This window comes from Schistocerca serialis, unplaced genomic scaffold (genome assembly GCF_023864345.2).
Source record: "Schistocerca serialis cubense isolate TAMUIC-IGC-003099 unplaced genomic scaffold, iqSchSeri2.2 HiC_scaffold_1407, whole genome shotgun sequence".
In the NCBI taxonomy this organism is placed as follows: Eukaryota; Metazoa; Arthropoda; class Insecta; order Orthoptera; family Acrididae; genus Schistocerca; species Schistocerca serialis.
Genome location: NW_026047633.1, coordinates 222,423 through 242,638, shown reverse-complemented (window position 1 = coordinate 242,638; position 20,216 = coordinate 222,423). Strand labels below are relative to the sequence as shown.

General features: G+C 42.7%; 1 protein-coding gene across 3 annotated transcripts in view; it reads left to right on the top strand.

Annotated features, from left to right (window-relative positions):
• Positions 1 to 19,042, top strand: part of LOC126442783 (ankyrin-3-like) — a 240,248-nt gene extending 221,206 nt beyond the window's left edge. For all 3 annotated transcript variants that reach the window (XM_050090817.1, XM_050090818.1, XM_050090819.1), the window contains 2 exons: positions 793 to 939; positions 18,634 to 19,042. In XM_050090817.1, the coding sequence (XP_049946774.1) occupies positions 793 to 939; positions 18,634 to 19,021 (535 nt within the window). In that variant the 3' untranslated portion in view covers positions 19,022 to 19,042. The remainder of the gene's footprint in view (positions 1 to 792; positions 940 to 18,633) is intronic.
• Positions 19,043 to 20,216: the final 1,174 nt, after the last annotated feature.

Here is a 20,216-nt window from a genome sequence, read left to right as displayed (position 1 = left end):
CTTCACAAGTTGTAAACATTGTCCATCAGATAAAATTGCATACACTGCATAACCCATATTTTTTCTTTTAATGGTGGCCTCTACTGCAAACTGCTCAACACGAAAATTGTTGTTTAAGAAACACATCACCACTGCTGTCTTTTCAATGAATCGAATTGTGGAGACATTACATGCATCTATACAGTTCTATTTGCTTTACTGAAATGCAAATTTTGAATATACTCTCGATAACTTTTATAGCATAGCTCTTGTAATTCTTGTCCATCTTCTTCATTCCCTTGGGCTTCACATCAAACAGCGCCTGCATATCCATGACCATATTGTTTCAACAGTAAGTTGATACCCCAACTTATCAGTTTGTTTCTCTATCGCTGGATCTCTCTCTCTCTCTCTCTCTCTCTCTTCCTCCAGTGATATAATTCAGCATCCATATATCAGTTTTCAAATTACCTCACAACCAAAAGTAGCAGCCAGTTGACTGTAACTGCTTCTAAATTCTGTCTGATAGTTGTTCTGTGAGGGCAGCAAAATTGTTGGCCCTTATGTTTGGGATCTGGTTTATGCTTCATGGTGAACAATTTGTTGTTTTGCATCTTAGGCTACGCCAATGGGGAATGTAGCAGAAGTAGTGCAGAAAAAGATCAGTTAATTGGTGGCACAGTCAGGTTAAGTGAGGGGCTGGTGTTGTTGGCACTGAGTGTTCTGTTGCCCCGGTGGACAGTCCCTCAGCTGTACCGCCTGCAGTGAGCCCCTGTGTGAACACGCCCACCCACACAGTGTTTCTCTGTGCAGCTCGCCGACCGCCACAGGGGGCGGGTCCACCCCCAACTCTGACAGTCAACCCCACAGCGGCCACAGCCGGTCTCCTGCTGCAGCTGCGCCTCCCACGTCTGCCCGACACACCCCTCCACCCGATGACGCAGCCGTCTCTCGCTTCCGGTGAGTTGTTGCCACACGTGCCCAAGTCTTACCCTCGCAGTACTGCTTATTTTGGCATTAACCAGCCGATATAGTAAATAAAATAAAATACAGATTCCTTCAGTTTTTGGATAGAGGTTACAGTTGCCATTAAACATTACTCCTTTCTCAATTTTTTGGCTATGATATTTTGAAGATTGAGCACATACGCGGAAGATTTCTCGTTCTCTGTATTTGCAGTGAGAATTACGTTCAGTTCAGTCACTCAACTGTAGTTACGTATTGTTCGTATTGTTCAGGAAAAATAACCTTGTTTCACAAAGCACGTAGCATGTAGAGCACATTGGTCTATCGATTATTCAAAAGAGTTTGAAGCTCATCCCTGTTGCTTTTTGAACATTTTTGATCACATTCTAAGTTGATTTCTGAATGAATCGTAAGTTGATTTTTGAATGCGTGCATAGTGTACGTGATGTACCTGCCAGGGGAATCCTCGTCGCATCTGGAAATAAACTTTCCTGCAGACAAAAGGGGACGGGGCTACACGAGCTGAGTGGAATAAAGCCGCACGGGTGAATGTAGTATGTGTATGTGACTGACTGGTATGCAGATGATGAGCGAATAGCTACGTCCATAGATTCAGACTACCAGAGTGGTAATGAACGACCGACAGGAATAACAGATACGAAATATTAACGTATTATCCAGATACGAAATATTAACGTATTATCTTGTCGCTGTATCAAAGAAAATGAAAGTTCGACAAAGTTTTTGACCAGGTCGCTACACTAGAGAGGGCAAGTTGTACATTTCCTGGTTAGCAGCCGCTTAAGTTCCATTCTGGGAGCAGCGCGGAAAACGCGTTGTACGAACACGTAATAACGCCTAACCGGAGAATAATCGCTGGATAATTACTAAACCGGTGATTCTGGCAGAGTTAGTAGAGTTGACTGGAGAATGAGCTATGACAATGATAGGAATAGTTACAGAATTAGGGATGAGAAGCTTTTGTTAGAACGAGGAAGAGTATTAGACAACACTTCGGTTTTTCTTGTAGCAAAACATTTGACGAATTTTGATGAGGTAACAGATTCTTTCGCAGAAAGGAAAGCACGGCGTGTAAAGCTAGTGCGAGATTAGTGAGAAAAGAACGCACAGATTGAAGAAATATGTACTGTCTTGCTTATCTGTTGTCTTATCTGGTTTTGTGTATCCTGTATTTCATTTTATGTCACACAGAACAGAAAGTTATTAGCAATTAGGCAATAAAGAATCCAAATTTTCTGAAGAGTTCTTCTTCTTCCGGTTACAAATAATTCCATCCAGTATTAATTGTGACGTTATTTCCTTTAAAATCAAAGGACATTTTAATTTCCGCTGTCCTGAATGTACTTCGATGGCATCCGTTACAAAATACACATTTGAGTCCCACAGTGCGAAGTGCAGTGATGTGCAGTGTGAAGAGGCGTGACACTGCACTTCAGCACACTTAAGACCAAATAACGCGTCTTAAATTTCTTCGTTCGAAGTTACATGTTTTATGCATAGGACTCTTCAGGAAGAAATGCTCTACAAAATGAACATTTTTTGACGCCCTATCTCAAGCGCTCGAGGGACCGGGGGGGGGGGGGGGGGGTTGGGTTATCTGTGTTCACATTTAGTGACTTTGCTGTTTCCTCTTTGTTCACTGCTGTCATGTCAAATGAAAGAGAGTGGTTTCTGTGGCTGGGAGATATCAAGTGAATTAAAATACGTTCACACAATTATGGAAGATTAAAATATGTCATTAGTTCCAGATTTTAATACAATTTCCACCTCTCTGACAGTCAAGCATTAATTATCTTGCAGAACAATGAAGTTACTTTTGTCGCTTTGCTGAAGTAATTCGGCTTTTATTGATCTTTTCCGCTGAGGCAGCCAGTTTGTTTGAAACAAAGTGTTCAATTCCACACTATTGGCTAGTTTCAACTGTTCGCTGCATTTCAAGGGCACGTTTTCATCTTCTACAGGGTGTATACGACCCGGGACAACCGAGAGATCTGGGAAAAACTCGGGAACTTTTTCATCCGGGAGAAAACCAGGAAAAACCCGGGAATTTTTTAGAATTATGGGAATTTTTCATTGTTTTAGTTTTCAGTTAAATTTTTGTAATTTTGACTGGCAAGAACCATTACTCTAACAAATGATATTATTGTATCCCGCAACTGCAGAATAATACTGCAACAATGAAACTTAACGAGAGAAAAAAAACCAAAATAACTTAAAATGCAAACGAAATGCGCCACGTACGACGACGACACAGTCCTCATGCAAGCGTCTGCCAACAGCAAAACGTGTCAAAGGCTTTGGGAAGGCTGTGCAATACTTCATAGCAACAAATTCCCTCCGATGACCGTGAAGTCACAACTGTTTACATTACATTCGTGTTAGCAGTTACGAGCGAGCTCATGCGCATGCGCAGTTGAGTCGCGTTTGAGAAGCAGATTCTCCCGCTTCTGGCTACAGGAATGTGGCTCTCCGCTGTGCAAGCAGTCGCAGCAAGCAGCTAGATGGTACCAGGAAAAGGGGGCGCCAAATTCATATTCTCAAGGAAAAAAACTTGTTTCACAAAGCGCCTAGCATCCAGCGCACGTTGATCTATCGATCATTTATATGATTTTGAAGCGCATCCTTGTTGGTTTCTGAAAACATTTTAAGTTCATTTCTGAATGAATCGTAAGTTGATTTTTGAATGCGTGCGTAGTGTACGTGATGTCTCTGTCAGGAGAATCCTAATCGCATCTAGAAAATAAACTTTCTGCAGACAAAAGGGGATGGGGCCGTACGAGCTGAGCGGAGTAAAGCCGAACGGATGAATGCCAGTCGCTGTCTGATTATGTGGTTGATTGGGTTTTCGAATGTTCAGCTTTCTTATAATTCGTAGCGAAATCCATAGATTCAGCCTACCAGAACGGAAATAAACGACTGCAGGAATAACAAGTGGGTAAGATTACGTATTATCTTCTCGTTGTATCCAAGAAAATGAAATTTTGACAGAAACTTTCTGCCCAGATTGCTACACTAGTAAGGTCCAGTTGTACAGTCCCCGGCTAGCAGCCGCTTAAGTTGTGATTCGGAAGTAACGCAGAAAACGTTTTGTACGAATTTGTAACAACGCCTAATGGCAGAACAATTTAGGGGTAACTAAACCGGTGATTCTGGCAGGGTTACTGAAGTTAATCGGCGAACAAATTTTGACAGTAGCAGGAATGTCCACAGAATTGGTGATGACAAGATTGTTAGAACGAGGAAGCAGAATAAACTGGGACATCACACAAATTATGGAAGGACGAGACTATTCCAAATTTATATAAGAATTTCGTAATACTACTTTCCGATCTCATGCTTGAGAAACTGGTGCGCATGAATAAAATGTGAAACTATTTCCTAACATAAAGCTTTCTGCTTGTTGTAGGCCTAATAGGCATTTGATATTGGTACTTAGTGAATTACATTCTATCGTGTTTTAAAAATGACCATTTGTGTCAAAACAGTCTCGATAATTTGGTGTGTGTGTGTTACAAAATTTGCTACAATATTAGAAAGGCCTGTTTTTTTATTTAGCATCCAGCGACAAAATAGACGTGATCAGATCCAGAAAACACCAATCTTGGGTATAATTTGTATTAACAGCTTTTTCAGTATTAGATAACGAAATTTCGATTTTTCATGCAGCAAAAAGTTTGGCGAACTTTGGTGAGGTAATAGATTCTTGTGCAGAAAGCAAAGCATGCCATTTAAAGCTGTAGCCAGATTAGAGAGAAAAAATGCTAGGAGGTAAGTATTGAAATGTGTACTTTCTTGCTTGTCTCTTGTCTATATTGGTTTTATGCATCCTATATTTTACTTTTGTCACACAAAACAGGAAGTTATTAGCTATTAGGCAATAAAGAGTCCAAATTTTCTGAAGAGTTCTTGTTCTCACGATTACAAATAATCCCATCCACTATTAATGGCGAGTTTTTTTAAAAAAATAAAGAGGGGCAGGCTGTCAAACTGGCTGACTGGGAGCAGGAGAGGCACCACAGGACATTTCTATTTACACAGTCCTGAATATAGTTTAATGTCATCGCTTACAAAATATACCCGTTTCAATTCCACAGAGTGAAATACAGTGACGTGCGATAGGAGAATGCTGTACGAAGAGGCGTGGCACTGCGGTTCGGCACACTTCAGACCATATAACATGTCTTATATTTTCTCGAACACGTATGTTTTTGTTTCAAATTTTTCAGAATGATGTGTTTTACAAGATGCCCTAGGGTACTTTCGAAAATTCGATTTTTTTGGTGTTGACCGGTTCGCAAATATCGTAGATGCGAGGCTGATGCGCAGAGAAGTCTGAACTACAGTGGGCAGTCACCACGTGGCCCGTGTTGACGTTCAGTGGTTTTCCTGTTTCTCCTTCGTTTACTCTCGCGTCACATGAAAGCAAAACGGATATCTTTGGCCGGGAGGTATCAAGTGAATTAAAATACATTCACATAATTACTGAAGGCAAATATACATTATTAGTTTCAGATTTTATTTTGTTTCCACGTTTCTGACATCAAGCACCAATCGCCTTGCAGAACAATGAAGTTATTTTTGTCTGTTTGCTAAAGAAATTTGGCCTTTATTAACCTTTTCTGCAGAGGCATCCAATGTATTTGAAACGAAATTTTTAATTCCACAGTACTGGCTAGTTTCAACTGGTCGCTGCATTTCAAGTGCAAGTTTTCATCTTCTAGCACGTATGGCATTATTCCATAATAATGAACCAAACATGAGATAATGCAGCACTGGTACTCCAAGAAAATTTACGTGTGAATCTGGACATACGAATGTGCGCTTTAAGTAGCAGTTTAAATGTGCACATTTTAGTATGGTTCACGAAGTTCTGATCTCTTGGAGTACCCTGTGACGTCTTACTGCTTTTACAACGTAATGTAAGATCTTTCAATGTTTTACACGTACGCACATACGGGCTTCCTACGTCATGTTAGCTGCGCAAGCGCGGGGCGCCTCTTACCTGGCGCTCTCCGGCAGCTGCTGGAACGAACCTGTTTCCAGCAGGTCGTGGAAAAATATTGCTAATGCTGGTTTGAAAAGCGTTAATTTCAAAGTAAATATCCTTTAACGTAAGTTGGACTATGCGCGAGGCTGTACCATGAAATTCTCAAATCACAGAGTGTTTGACTCCATTTAAAAATCAACTCTTTAATGACAAACCATGTAGAAGAATTTCGAACCCTGAAGATCAGACATTTATGTCATTATTAAAAATTTTACTGCCACATTTGTGTGATGTGTCTTAAAGTGTAACACGCGCAAAAATCAACATTATATCGAAAGATTAGCTTCTCTTGCAGCTTATTAACTTTAGTGACCAATATTATATGTGGAAGCTTTGCTTCTCTTGTAGCAACACTATGTATGTTAATGTAAGCCGTTAACTCGTGTGTTACCGCTGCTTAACAGGGGTGTTGCTATTGGCTGACTACGTCACGCGTCCTATGCCCTGAATACTCGCTGTCATGAGCTGGCGAGATCACGTGACATGAGCTGTGGCTGGCTTACAAAAGCGCATCGCAATCTCGATTTCTGTGATTCGGAAAGTAACATGCGGTGTTTGGTGGAATTCCAATGCGTGCTGTCGTAATACGAAAATACGCAACGTACATGTTGCTGACATGAAAGATATTTCCAAAACGTGTATTTTTCCCTGAGTTTCGTTTTCTAAAGTGCCAGGAAATTCTAAGCCCATGTCCAAAACCATAACCATTCAAAGGATTGATAAGTTTTGCACTTCCGAGGGAAAATATACTGTCACTTAAGACGGAAAAAGTGTTTTCACGCGGGAGAAAGTGTATTTTTAAGCGGGAAATCCGGGAAAAATCCGGGAATTTTTTTCCTTGTCCATGTATACATCCAGTATTAATCAAATTTGATACGTGTGAAGTATCGTCTCTGTTGTGTGACTGGATTCTTGATTTCCTCGCAGAGATGTCAACAAAGAAGTCATATACGGCGTTCCGCAAGGTAGTGTCATAGGCCCTCTGCTGTTCCTGATTTACATAAATGATCTAGGTGATAATCGGAGCTGCCCCCTTAGATTGTTTGCAGATGATGCTGTAATTTACCGTCTAGTAAAATCATCAGACGATCAATTCCAATTACAAAATTTTCTAGAGAGAATTTCTTTATGATGCGGGAAGTGTCAGTTGGCACCAAACAAAGAAAAGTGCGAGGTCATCGACATGGGTACTAAGAGGAATCCGCTAAATTTTGGGTATACGATAAATCGCACAAATTTAAGGGCTGTCAATTCGACTAAATACCTAGGAATTACAATTACGAGCAACTTAAATTGGAATGACCACATAGATAATGTTGTGGGAAAGGCGAAACAAAGACTGCGCTTTGTTGGCAGAAACTCGGAAGATGCAACAAACCTACCAAAGAGAGCCTGCATTACACTTGTACGTCCTCTGCTGGAATATTGCTGCACGGTGTGGGATCCTTACCAGGTACGATTGGCGGAGGACAGCTAAAAAGTGCAAAGAAGGGCAGTTCGTTTCGCGTTATCGCGCAATATGGGTGAGAGTGTCACTGATATGATGCGCGAGTTGGTGTGGCAGTCCCTGTAACAAAGGCTGTCTTCTTTCCGGCGAAATCTGTTTACGACATTTCAGTTGCCAGCTTTCTCTTCCGATGGAAAATATTTTGTTGACATCCACCTATGTAGGGCGAAATGATCAACATAATAAAATAAGAGAAATCAGACCTCCAATGGAAAGATTGAGGTGTTCCTTTTTCCTACGCGCCATTTGAGAGTGGAATGGTAGAGAAATAGTATGAAACAGGTTCATTGAACCCTCTGCCAGGCACTTCAGTGTGAATTGCAGAGTAAACATGTAGATGTAGATGTTGATTCCCTCCTGTATAGAGATTCAAGTACTTTCTGCTTTGATTGACCAAGATAATCAGCTGCAGATTTGATTGACTTTGGAATCCACTGAACATTTAAAACCTTCCTGCACCTCAGGCAGGCAACAGAAGCACACCCATTTCCACTCGCAGTCATGGAAGACAGAGAGAATTAGTGTTGAAATTATATCAGGGGCAGGCAACAAACAGAAATTTTTCAATTTTCGTGCATACAAATCATGCGGGTAATAACGCGTAATTTAGCACAGGAAGTACATACCTACAAGTAAAAAAATTTTAAAAACGCTACATATAAGATGACAAACACCTACATGTGCTACATGCACACTGAAAACATCATCGACAGTGTCGAATTGTATACTTAGTGTCCAGGATAATAGTATTAATAATGCAGCACATGCTGATATCAAACTCCGTATGCTCCGTAGAGAATGTGAAACAAAGCAGAAAAATATAGAACGCCAAGATGACATGCAAGACTTGGAAAGGTAAGAAGTGGGGAAATGTTTGGGATGGAAACACGCCGGCCGCGGTGGCCGTGCGGTTCTAGGCGCTACAGTCTGGAGCCGAGCGACTGCTACGGTCGCAGGTTCGAATCCTGCCTCGGGCATGGATGTGTGTGATGTCCTTAGGTTAGTTAGGTATACTTAGTTGTAAGTTCTAGGCGACTGATGACCTCAGAAGTTAAGTCCCATAGTGCTCACAGCCATTTTGTGATGCAGCGTCAAGGGTAACAGCAGCCATGTCTCCGAGCTGATAGTCCGTGCTGCTGGAAACGTCGTCGAACTGTTCGTGCAGATGGTTGTTGTCTTGCAAACGTCCCCATCTGCTGACGCAGGGATCGAGACGTGGCTGCACGATCCCTTACAGCCATGCGGATAAGATGGCTGTCACCTCGACTGCTAGTGATAAGAGGCCGTTGGGATCCAGCACGGCGTTCCGTATTACCCTCCTGAACCCACCGATTCCATATTCTGATAACAGTCAATGGATCTCAACCAACGCGAGCAGCAATGTCGCGATACGATAAACCGCAATCGTGATAGGCTGCAATCCGACCTTTATCAAAGTCGGAAACGTGATCGTACGCATTTCTCCTCCTTAGACGAGGCATCACGACGGCGTTTCACCAGGCAACGCCAGTCTACTGCTGTTTGTGTACGAGAAATAGGTTGGAAACTTTCCTCATGTCAGCACGTTGTAGGTGTCTCCACCGGCGCCAACCTTGTGTCAATGCTCTGAAAAGCTAATCATTTGCATGTCACAGCATCTTCTTCCTGTCGGTTAAATGTCGCGTCTGTAGCACTTCATCTTCGTGGTTTAGCAATTTTAATGGCCAGTGGTGTATTATTCAGACAACATTCTGCATCACTAGAAATACGTCTTCTCGCCACGGCAACTAAAGACAGTCTCTCTAATTTAGATTTTTTCACAGTTTTCGGAAAATATTGAAGTTGCTTTTTTGAATTTGTACTGAGGCATACTTTTACTTTCACTGTGTAAAGGAGTGTTGTCGCTTTTTGAACTTTCATCAGGTCCAGTGTTTAATTTTGACTATGTGAGGCAAGTATATGTGACACCCATTGCCCCGGAGGGAGGGGCGGTTTGAATGGAATATCAAATGCGAAGAAACAGGACACCAGTTGCGTTACACAATTTTTATCGAAACTAGTGTGCTCTTTCTTCACATCGACATTCTTCAAAAACAGACGTTGAAAATGAACAAAAATCTAAACGACAAAACTGGTCGCTGCAGTGGACTGAGGGAACTGCTGGCGTAATCGGCGCCCAGCGCTACCAACAGAAATGGCAAACGTTTAGATTCACGACCCAGTTCTGGCGCTACAGCTGCAGGGTCGCTGGCATTTGCTGAAACGAAAAAGCAGGGAAGTCGACGTGAAGTGTTGCGGACAAATCCGATTCGTGACGATACCGAACGATGGACCCACGAGACACCTTTCAGTGTGCCACCTAAATGCAGTTACCGCAGCTTGCACGGTGGTTGTCGGGAGGCGTGAACATCCGTCGTTTTCCTTTCAGTTCTTGCTCTGAGGGGGATAGCTTGTTGATGTACAGAGTATCCAATAATAAATCAATACTCCAACGAACAGCTCTAAAACCGGGAGTGTACTTACAACGTGCAGCCCATATTTTTATAGGCAGGCACGTTGATGATTTTGCGCTCATATATCCATACTTTCCTCGATACATGGCGAGCAGATAACGGTATATTATTTTGTGTCGATATATCGGATACTGTACATTTTAAAAATATCAAGTCATAGGCAAGCTCTATCATTCCGCAATCGACGTCTGTTAGAACCCGCCGTGCGGCCATCAAGACGTCGGAAAGCCTTTCCCAGGAGCCACCTCAGTACAGGTGACAGCGGCGCCAACCCGCCGCCCTTTTATACCTTGTATACGCGATACTGCTGCCATCTGTATGTGTAGATATCGCTATCCCATGACCTTCTGTCAGCTCAGCCTGTCTCTGCCTGGAAGCACCCGGGTGGTTCTACAGCGCAAAAGATCTGCTGTCAATTAGAAATCGGAAACTAGTCGAAATTGTACGTAAACGGAATAGATTTTAAATAAGCTAAACATTTATTCAAAACAACTGATGCCTTGTCATCCACAAACTAAATACTTTCCTTAGTGAAGTGTGTTTTTACATTTTAATTAAGAATATAGTCAAATTGCACACCATCGACTGCTAGGCACATTTGGAATGGCTGTTTGAGAGAGGGAGATGAACTGGACAAGCTACATTGGATGATACGTCGTCGTGTGGTCTGGCACGTATCATTTGACATACTTGGGGTTCACGACACTCTATCTTTCAGTGCTTAGGCGAAAACACTTGCTATTGCGTGGAGCGGCGTGACGTCAGGACGAGGACCCTGGCGCGGCGCAGCCGTATGCTTACACGGCAAATGTGCCGCACCACAGACTCGGTGCCATGTTACTCGTTCATTTTACTTTTGCTTTCATTCGATACGCATCTGTAAAAGTCAAAACCAGGGGCATGACAGGTTTTGTACACATTAACAGTAAATAAATAAGTTGAAAAATAACTCGCTTGTTTGATGAAGAAGCAAATACGAATGCAGTCTGTTTCTACTGCCGTTTACCAGACGACGATGCAATCCATAACTGCTTCCTCTATGCGGCACATTTCTTCATTGCTTCCAACTTTGCTTCTTGACTGAGATGCCTAATCCTTACAAATGTTCACGTTTTTACATAAAGAGTAATAACTGGTTCATGAACCTCAGGAAACTTGTCTTTTGTAATAGAGCACAGAGACTTTACGACATTTTTTTGTTTACACGCCCCATTTCCATGAAAAGCAGCAAATTCTTCTTCAAACAGCAACACTGTTGTTTTCCCATGCTGGCGTTGGAGTGTAAAGACCACCACGAGATGTAATTGATATCCAGTCTGCAGCATGATCTCCTTCACTTTTTGCTGCTGGAAAGCCTAGTGATTTATCAATGTTGTGGCACTTAAATGCAATATAGCCTGAAATGTATTTTGCCGCATCTGGAAGAACATTTGAGATTAGAGTCGTCCCCCATTGTTACCACATGTCGCTAAATTTTCTTCCACATTCAGTTTCTGGGATTTCTCATAGTGGCGCTTCGTCAACAACATATACACAGAGGTCACTGGTAATGAAACTTAGGGATGCAGGATCCGGGTCGACGTCACACTGGGAAGATTCCGTGTTTAATTCTTTAGTAACTGGTGTGTTCCCAGAGAGAGAGAGAGAGAGAGAGAGAGAGAGAGAAATATCACTTGCATTACCTGTCAGTATAAGGAGACATACCCTGTTCCTTACTTAAATAGGTGTAGGATTGTTAAAAAATATACCTAATTCTCGTGTTCTAGAGAAAAAGTTTTCCTGGCAATCTTGATTCAGCCTACAAGTTAATATATAGCTAACTTACACACTTTTCATACTTTCGAAAAAACCAAGGAGAGATATTTTATTGTAGTTATAAAACCTTTTTGGAAAGGCAACATTCTTTCTTTGTCACCAACGCGCATTGTTGGACAGATATCTAAGAATCTGTTCAAAGTATTTTCTCAAATTGAGAGATTGATTCCAAACCCACTACACAAGAATGAGCATTCATATTTTGGATCTCTAGAGTTCAAGACATCAAAGATGTCGTTAACGATTTCAATAAAATTACTTTCAACGTCTTCATGAAGAACACACTTCAAAGCCTGAGCTGTTTGTCGTGAAAATAATCGCGCTGCCATCTGTACATTCTGCCTTGCTTGTCGAGTCACGTTTAAGCGCGCTACAGTAATGTGGTGTGTTACCGTTAAGTCACTCTCCTGTTGCTTTAAAAGTTCCTGTGTAGCTGCCTTAGATATTTTGGACCCATCAGGCAGCGTAATGCCTGTATCCAAGAAACGGTTCCGTAATAACTTTAACAGGTGTGGTGCACCGAAGAAAACCCATACATTCGTTCACAGTATAATTTCGTATCGTGCCAAATCATACATTGGTAATTCAATACCGTTAGTATTCTACCTGATGAAGCGAGCACACATTTTCAGAATCGTTTGCCATGCACTGCAGCGCAGAAAGACAAAATTTTGAGCCACGTTCAAAATCACGTCCTCAGGAGTTCCCAGTGGAGTGTCAGATGGTAAGGGTGGCATCAATGTAAATGCAGGGTGCGAGAGACACTCGTCTGCCTGACCCCTCATTCAATGAACACAGGATATCTTAAAGAATACCCGGTCTGCATTTAAATTCCTTCGTCCGTTTCTGAAGGGTTGCCCTGCAAGGCAAAGGAATTTCTCGCTTTCGCAAATAAGTGTATGCTTTAGGTGACAGAGCTCTTAAAGTTAATGGATGGGCAATGTCCTCCGAATTCCACTTTGCCCTTTTATTTTCGTTTAATAGGCATCTTATTTGTGCCGGTGTAAAACACTTTGACAATACACTATTTACACTTTTGTGCAATTTGACTTTTTCTTTCGTATCAGATGACTCTTCTGCCCGCTTCAGCGAAAGAACACGTCGGAGATCGTTCGTTTTACTTCGTAAGGCTGCATCACATTTTTTGGTGCCGCTTCTTTCTGTGCATTCAATCTCGGCCCTCAGTTCCTTAGTTTCCAAATTCTTATTCACTAGTTCAGTGGGTGCATGAACGCAATCTGTACGTGTGGTTTGGTCGACTCTTTTTTTTTTTTCGGTGACACAGTTTCTAAAGCCGTCAAAGCTCGCTTTTGCAAACTACTTGCTCCACAGCGTTGTGCACGACTTCCGGATCCCTAAGGAATAAATTTAATTTTAATTTTATTATTCCTAAAATTATTTACTGAGTAGGCCTACTATTCCTAAAATTTTTGACCAAGTACTATGCAATTGCATTAATTTTCACAAAAAATCTGATCAATTGATAAAAGCGATTAAATATCACCGGCATAAGCGGCTAAAACAGCCTAGTTTGATAAAATGTAAAAATACAATGTAAGAGGAAATACAGGTATACGAACCCATAACCTCCAACATGGGAGTCAGAAACCATACCACTATGCTGCGAAGTCAACTGGTCAGCATCAGCTATTGTTACAGAAGTAAATGTAAACAAATTACGCGAAATATGCTGATTTTGTCATTTGAACTATATACTAGCTTTAAAATAGTCAACATATCGAGAATACTTAAAGAAACGGCTATTTCTAAGACAAATGTAGCTCTTATATCCAGGAGGAAAAGCAAATACACTTGAGCAACATTATTTATTGCCTGTACAATATAGCGAGTCATTCACTCCCGTAAAGCAGTATAGTAATGCGTCAAAAAGCATTGCATTTATGTGAATTCGTTTGAATTACGGTAATTTTTCAGTTTCAATTATTGAAAGTGTTATGTATGTGCAGACGTCTTACCCTTTCGTTTGCATCACCGCTTGCCACAATTTCTTGTCCACGCCAGTTCGGAATATTTATGCAGGGGATTGCTGCTGGTAATAACTTCTTTCTTGAAGGTAAGCCCAGAAGCTCATTTCTCAAATCCTGTTCATAATCTTCTGGCCGATAAGGAGCTGACCACACACGTGCAGTTTCCGCATTCACTTCGTCCTTGCGTTTGCACCGAACTATCCATTCACGTCGCAAGTGCTCATCCTTGGGAAACACGTGATAAGTAGCGTCAGTCGTCGTCCGAGCACTATTGATGCAATGTGCCACGGCACACTTACAGCGAGTCTTGCTCGTGGCTGTCTCAAAACTGAATGCTCGGCGCTGCAGCCTCCTCTCCTCTCTGTGACGTCAAGGCGCGCGAGGGCGTCTGCGAGTTTTTTTACTCGCTTGGGGCCGGAATGGCCGGCCTGCTTTTCCTATATGCCTCGGTTCCGAAATGCCGTGCCGGCGATTCCGCGGTGCGCGCCTTAAATCGATGGCGACGCACTGTGCAGGCCCATCCGCGCAGTGTCCATTTTTGGGTAAATGAGTTGGCACCACTGCGAGACAGCAGACGATAGCCACCTCCCGAAACACAACATTATGGAGTAAATTACATCAACACAGGAACAGAAATCAAAAGCCAGGGTTGCTACATCTATTACGAATATACGTCAGAACCGAATGCCTGTTCATCTGAATGCATTTTCATCTACAATTCCCTCCTAAATGTATGGATTATATTCCGAAGCAATTATAAACGAAATGTGGTGCAATTATACCGGACAATTGAAGACTTGCTCTTCCATTGTGTTTCCTCTGAGGTAAAAGTTCCCCTTGATTGGGTGGATTGAAACGCAACCATTTTTGTGATACGGGAAACTCGCCATTTCACGCGTTTTATTACTCAGATTCTTACTTCCTTTTTGTCATTGTGTGTACAACGTTATGCGAATCGGTTATTTAGTGTGGTGTCAGGTGTTAGAAAGGTTACTGGTATTTTAAGAGTATCAGCGATTATTTGTTTACTGTAAAAATGGGTTACCGCATTTGTATTAAAATTTGCTATGAGAACGGATTAAAATGCATCACGGTTTTAGAAATATTATATACTGCTTTTGGTGAGTATACTAAGAGTGAAATAGGTGTTTACGACTGGTACAAACCTTTAGAAGAAGATGAGGATGACGAGAAGGTCATAATAGAAGACGAACTGAGAGTTAAACCAAACGATGCGTAAACCAACACTCGATCGTCTCGGTGACAGATGGCCGAGACCAGTGAAATGTGAATGTCACGTTTCTGACGGTAATCTTCGGTTTTGACAGTACAGTGCACGACGACTCCTTGTCCCAAGATGAAACGGCCAGTAGGCAGATCTTCTCACCAGCTCAACCCCGATGGCTTGAAGCAACGCGGAAAGGTGTCCGGCTTTGTGGCGGAACAATTCATTGCTTCTGCACTGCGATAACGCACCTGCTCACAGTTCGTTGCGTGCTTGTGCGTGTTTGGCTAGAAACAATACTGTAGTGATGTCCTTGGCCCCACGTTCGCTCCATGAGTGACATTTTGTTCCCAAAAATAAAGACAAACCTTAAAGAGCTGTCTTTTACATAAGAGATGAGATTCAAACTGCACCTCTGAGAGAACTAAACACTACTGCAAGGATTGTACCAGAATAGTTTTAAGCATTGGAAGAAGCACTGGAATTAATGTATAATATGTAATGCGAAATATTTTGGTGAAGACGACATTGATGTAGACTAATAAATAAACCAAGTATTGGATTCAACATTCACCGCTGTTGCTTGGACTGTCATATTGTCCATTTTGGTGCCAACGTCACGACCCTGTCACCGTCTTCTAAGAGGAATGTCGTTGGTTCACCACCCAAGTTTCGTCGACAAAAAAGAGTTCTGTTAATTTCCTGACTTGTATCAAGTATTTGCATTGCCAGTCAGTAATGACTTCTCTCTAGAGGGACCTTCTCTTTACTTAGAGGTCTGTTGCAAGTAAATCGCGTTTCATGCAGTGTCTTACGCTAAACAGCTTTCTTCCAAGGAAAATAATTTACTTTTGTTTTTACGGCAACAACTAATTTGTGTAATGTCAGCACTATTTTTTTAGCCATACAAAAGTCCCTATGGTTGATCAAATTACCGATTTTGAGAAGCTGCTTGCAATGATGGATTTATACTCCAAATTTCGTAGTGCACTTTCTTGGCGGCTCTGGCAAACCGCGTGGTTTATTTTCGGTCGCCTTTCTGATGCGTCCAATAGCGGCAAGGCTGTCTTTTGTGTAAACTACAATCCTTTTATTGTGATAGGCAACATTAGCCCCCAGTTCTTTCCCTTCCGACTGTTTAACACAATCTGTGATTGCAGTAGAGGTGACTGAGCAATTTTTACCCCAAAGATCGCAATTCTTTGCATTGTGCAGATTTTCCTGTGATGTGGTGCGCTAATCGATCACCTCTGAATAACATATTCGTACATGTCCACAGAAGAGGATATAAAAACATGTGGAATAGGTTCCCATGTATGTGAGTGGACCTCAGCTCTTAAGTGACAGAACCCAGTATGTTGTCCTCAGTGGCGAGCGTTCGCCAGAGGCAGGAGTGCTCCAGAAAAGGGTGGTGGGACCGCTGTTACTGTCTGTATACATAAATGGTCCGGTGGACAGGTATCTGCAGCTGTTTGCTGATTGTCCCATAGTGTACAGTAAGATGTCGTCGTTGAGTGAGTGTAGGAGGACACAAGGCGAGTTGGACAAAATTTCTAGTTGGTGTGACGAATGGCAGCCATCTGTAAATGTAGAGAAACGTAAGTTGATGCAGGTGAGTAGGAAAAACAAAACAGCAGTAGAGGTGTTCCGCTAGACACAGAGGCGTCGCTTAAATGTCTGAGCGAGATTTCGCAAAGCGATACGAAATGAAATGGAACAAGCGTGAGAGGAATGTGGTAGGGAAGGCGGGAGGTCGACTTTAGTTTGTTGGGAGAATTTTAGGAAAGTGTGGTTGGCCTGTAGATGAGGCTGCATGTAGGCCGCTGGTGCGACCTATTCTCGAGTACTGCTAGAGTGTTTGGTGTTCGCAACAGGTAGAATTAAAGGAAGACAGCTATAGGACTGAGAGCTGAGCTGATAGATTTGCTACCGGTAGTTTAGAGTGACGCAGAGGTATTGTGCAGAAAGTTCAGGAACTCGAATCGGAATCACTGGAGGGAAGGCGAAATTCTTTTCGAGGAATTCTGTTGAGAAAATTTAGAGAACCGTCTTTCGAGGCTGACTGCAGAACAATTCTAGTTGTGGCAATGTACACTTGAGACAAGGCGTGTGAAGATAGGGTGAGAGGCGTTGTCGCTCGTACAGAGGCATACAGGCAGTCGTTTCTCCCTCGCTCTACTTGGGAGCGGAACGGAAAAAGCAGATGACTGCAGTCAGTTGAGAACTTTTTTATATGTACCAGTTACTACTATTGTTTCATATGGTTGCTGCTCCACCTACATTGATTATTTTGTACTGAATGCAGCAGTTTTATTAGGTCTGTAGTTTCTAGTTGGTATTTCAATTGTCTTTGGAGCTTCTTACTGGCTCTCTCGCTTGGGATCAGCCTTTAACTTGCATCAGCTGTGGGGAGAGGTTCCCGCGACATTGGTTAAAGTTCAGCAATGCCAGATCTATACCAGTATTTTGATATTTGTAAGTGTACATGCGATAATGAATCAACACTCTGTTTGTATTTCTTACAGGCACCTGATTTCTTTCTGGCATGATCTAATTTATGCATTGCATTAGATACAGGAAATACAGTACTTTTTTGAGACTGGTCTAAAGTTAGGGTTTAAGTGTTTGTACTACAACTGAAAGAGAAATTTTACTCGGAAGCAGCGTAGCTGGTGTACACATTAAGTTTACTTAGACATTTCTAAGTATAAATGTAAAGTTTTACGCCTTCTGTAGTGGTGTGTAACTTATTTTGTGTCCAGAATTTTCAGAAAATGCAAAAAGTTGCAGAAAGTTAACATGACTGAGTATAGTAGTTGTGCAGGATACCGCCTGCCACAGACCATATGGTGGGTTGCAAAGTGTGTAAGCAGATGGAAATGAATGTTGCAGTGGATGTATCTCTTGTTGCATGCATGATTATATGAGCACATGTGACGATTATTATGCAGCGGGTAGTTTGTGTGTGTGTGTGTGTGTGTGTGTGTGTGTGCGTGTGTGTGTGTCAGGGAGAGCCGACCCGGTGCCCTTGTTGTATTTGAAATATGTCGACCAACTTATTGTGTACGAAGCAGTGACTTTTATATCTTTTGTCGGTATGTCAGGAAATTTCCATGTTACTTGTCTGAATCACTTAGCTGTCTGGTGAGGAAATTGTATTTCAGTACTTACAGATGCGTGTGGTTTCTAGTGTTTTCTTCCTAAGTGACAGAAGGAATTGGTACCCAGAGAAGGTACTTTTAGGGGTGTGTTTGAAAGTAGATGAAGGATTGGGTCGCAACTGCATGCCGAGGTGAAAGGAGGCGGATCTGTGGAGTGAACTATGAGGGAATGTGCCAAATGTATTTGTTAGGGGATGGAGTGCACCTGTTTTTAATGGGAGATGGGTGAAGTTTTTGGTTATGGGCTAGTGCTGTGGATCTGTCTGTAATACGCTGGTTAACCTGTATCGCAGAAGCGAGATTTCTAGATTTGTGACTTGTCGCTCGGAAGAAGTGTATTCAGAATTGTTGGCAGTTTTGCGGCTGTTAGTTTCTTTCATTTGGTGTGTGTGTCTCGATAGTAGAGAGTAAGTGTGTCGATGTTTTGTGCAGGAGCCTTTCTGAGGAGGAGCGAGGCAGGAGGCTGATAGAGGCGGCTAAGGAGGGGGCGGTGGAGGAGGTGCGGGCGTTGCTCGCGGCTGGGGCGGACGTGCGGACGAGGGGCGGGGGCGGGTGGACCGCCCTGCACTGGGCTGCAGCGAGAGGCCACGCGGCTGTGGTGCGGCTGCTGCTCTCTGCGGCGTCCGACCCCAACGCCAGGACTCAGGGGGGGCAGACGCCGCTGCACTGGGCGGCATGGAATGGCCAAGCAGAAGTGGCGGCTGCGTTGCTGCAGGCCGGAGCCGACAGGGGGGTGAGGACTGATGGTGGGAGGACCCCCCTGGACTACGCCAGGGAGGAAAACCATCACGAGATCGTCGAGATGCTAACACAGCATTAATACGTGCCAGTAGTACTTCATTGTATAGGATATTAAAATAAAAAATTGAAAAAAAAAGATCGCTTTCTCTATTCATTTCTATCTTTTGCAGTCTACACAATTACTCCAGTAACACCACAACTACTGCAACAACAGGAGATATCTGTAAACCAACGTGACAAACCTTCCTTTTGAGAATTCACTCTGTAAAACATTTCACAAGCAATTTCTGCAAAAGCTCGGCAACAATTGCAAAATACTCCATTCATAAACTCCACTTCTCTCTCCCTCTCTCTTGTGTTTCTCGTCCCACATACAATATTCAAACAGCTTACAAGAATACAGCCGACGTCTCTCACAACCGCCTGTATTTCGAAACGTAAACACCCAATCTCTTCCAAGACACAAATGCGAGAATACCGGTTGTTGTGTGTTAATGTTAGTTCTTTCCACCAGTCTCCTACATTACCTAATTACTGCAAACTATTTGCTAGCAGTGTCTATGTTGCTACATTACATCACTGCGAACTGCACCATTCTCATATTATTGCCATATAAGCTGTTCAGTTAGAATCTATCTTCGCTTCGGACTTCACACTGAATTCACTTCTGTGCGTGCACTGCACAAGTACTTTTCGTGTTTAATTGCAATGTCACATTGGTAGCAGTGCTCACACCACATCATGCTCACACCATCTGCAGCCTTCTTGCCAGCTCACCTTCAAATAAAGAGAATTGAAGAACCACCTAAAATCATTAGACTCCTAAACACCTCCCTTGCTGCTCTTACAGAACAAACTACCATCTCTCAAGGAATTACACTCAATCACGTGGGACATGCAGCCATCACTGGAAGTATACGGCAGTTTCGCCAAAGTACACTTTTGCGTCTCTGTACACGCTTTGGAAGCAGACCACACTTGGAACATTCATTCCCCTGTCTGCTGTGATACAATTAGACTTGGCATCCCCATGCGTGCATGTGTGACCAAAGCGGCAGACTGCATTCTGAACAAGAGCTTCTGTGGCCCTCATGTGGCGGCGTTACACACGGAAGCTCCTCAACATTCTCTGTGAGGAAGCAGCGGCGCCAGGAGACAGTATTGACTTGGTGAGCGACCTCCACGGCATTGATGAATACTTCAGGCTCTGCCAGTTGATCCTCAACATAAATAAATGTAATACACTGTGCATACACAGGAAAACAAATCCACTA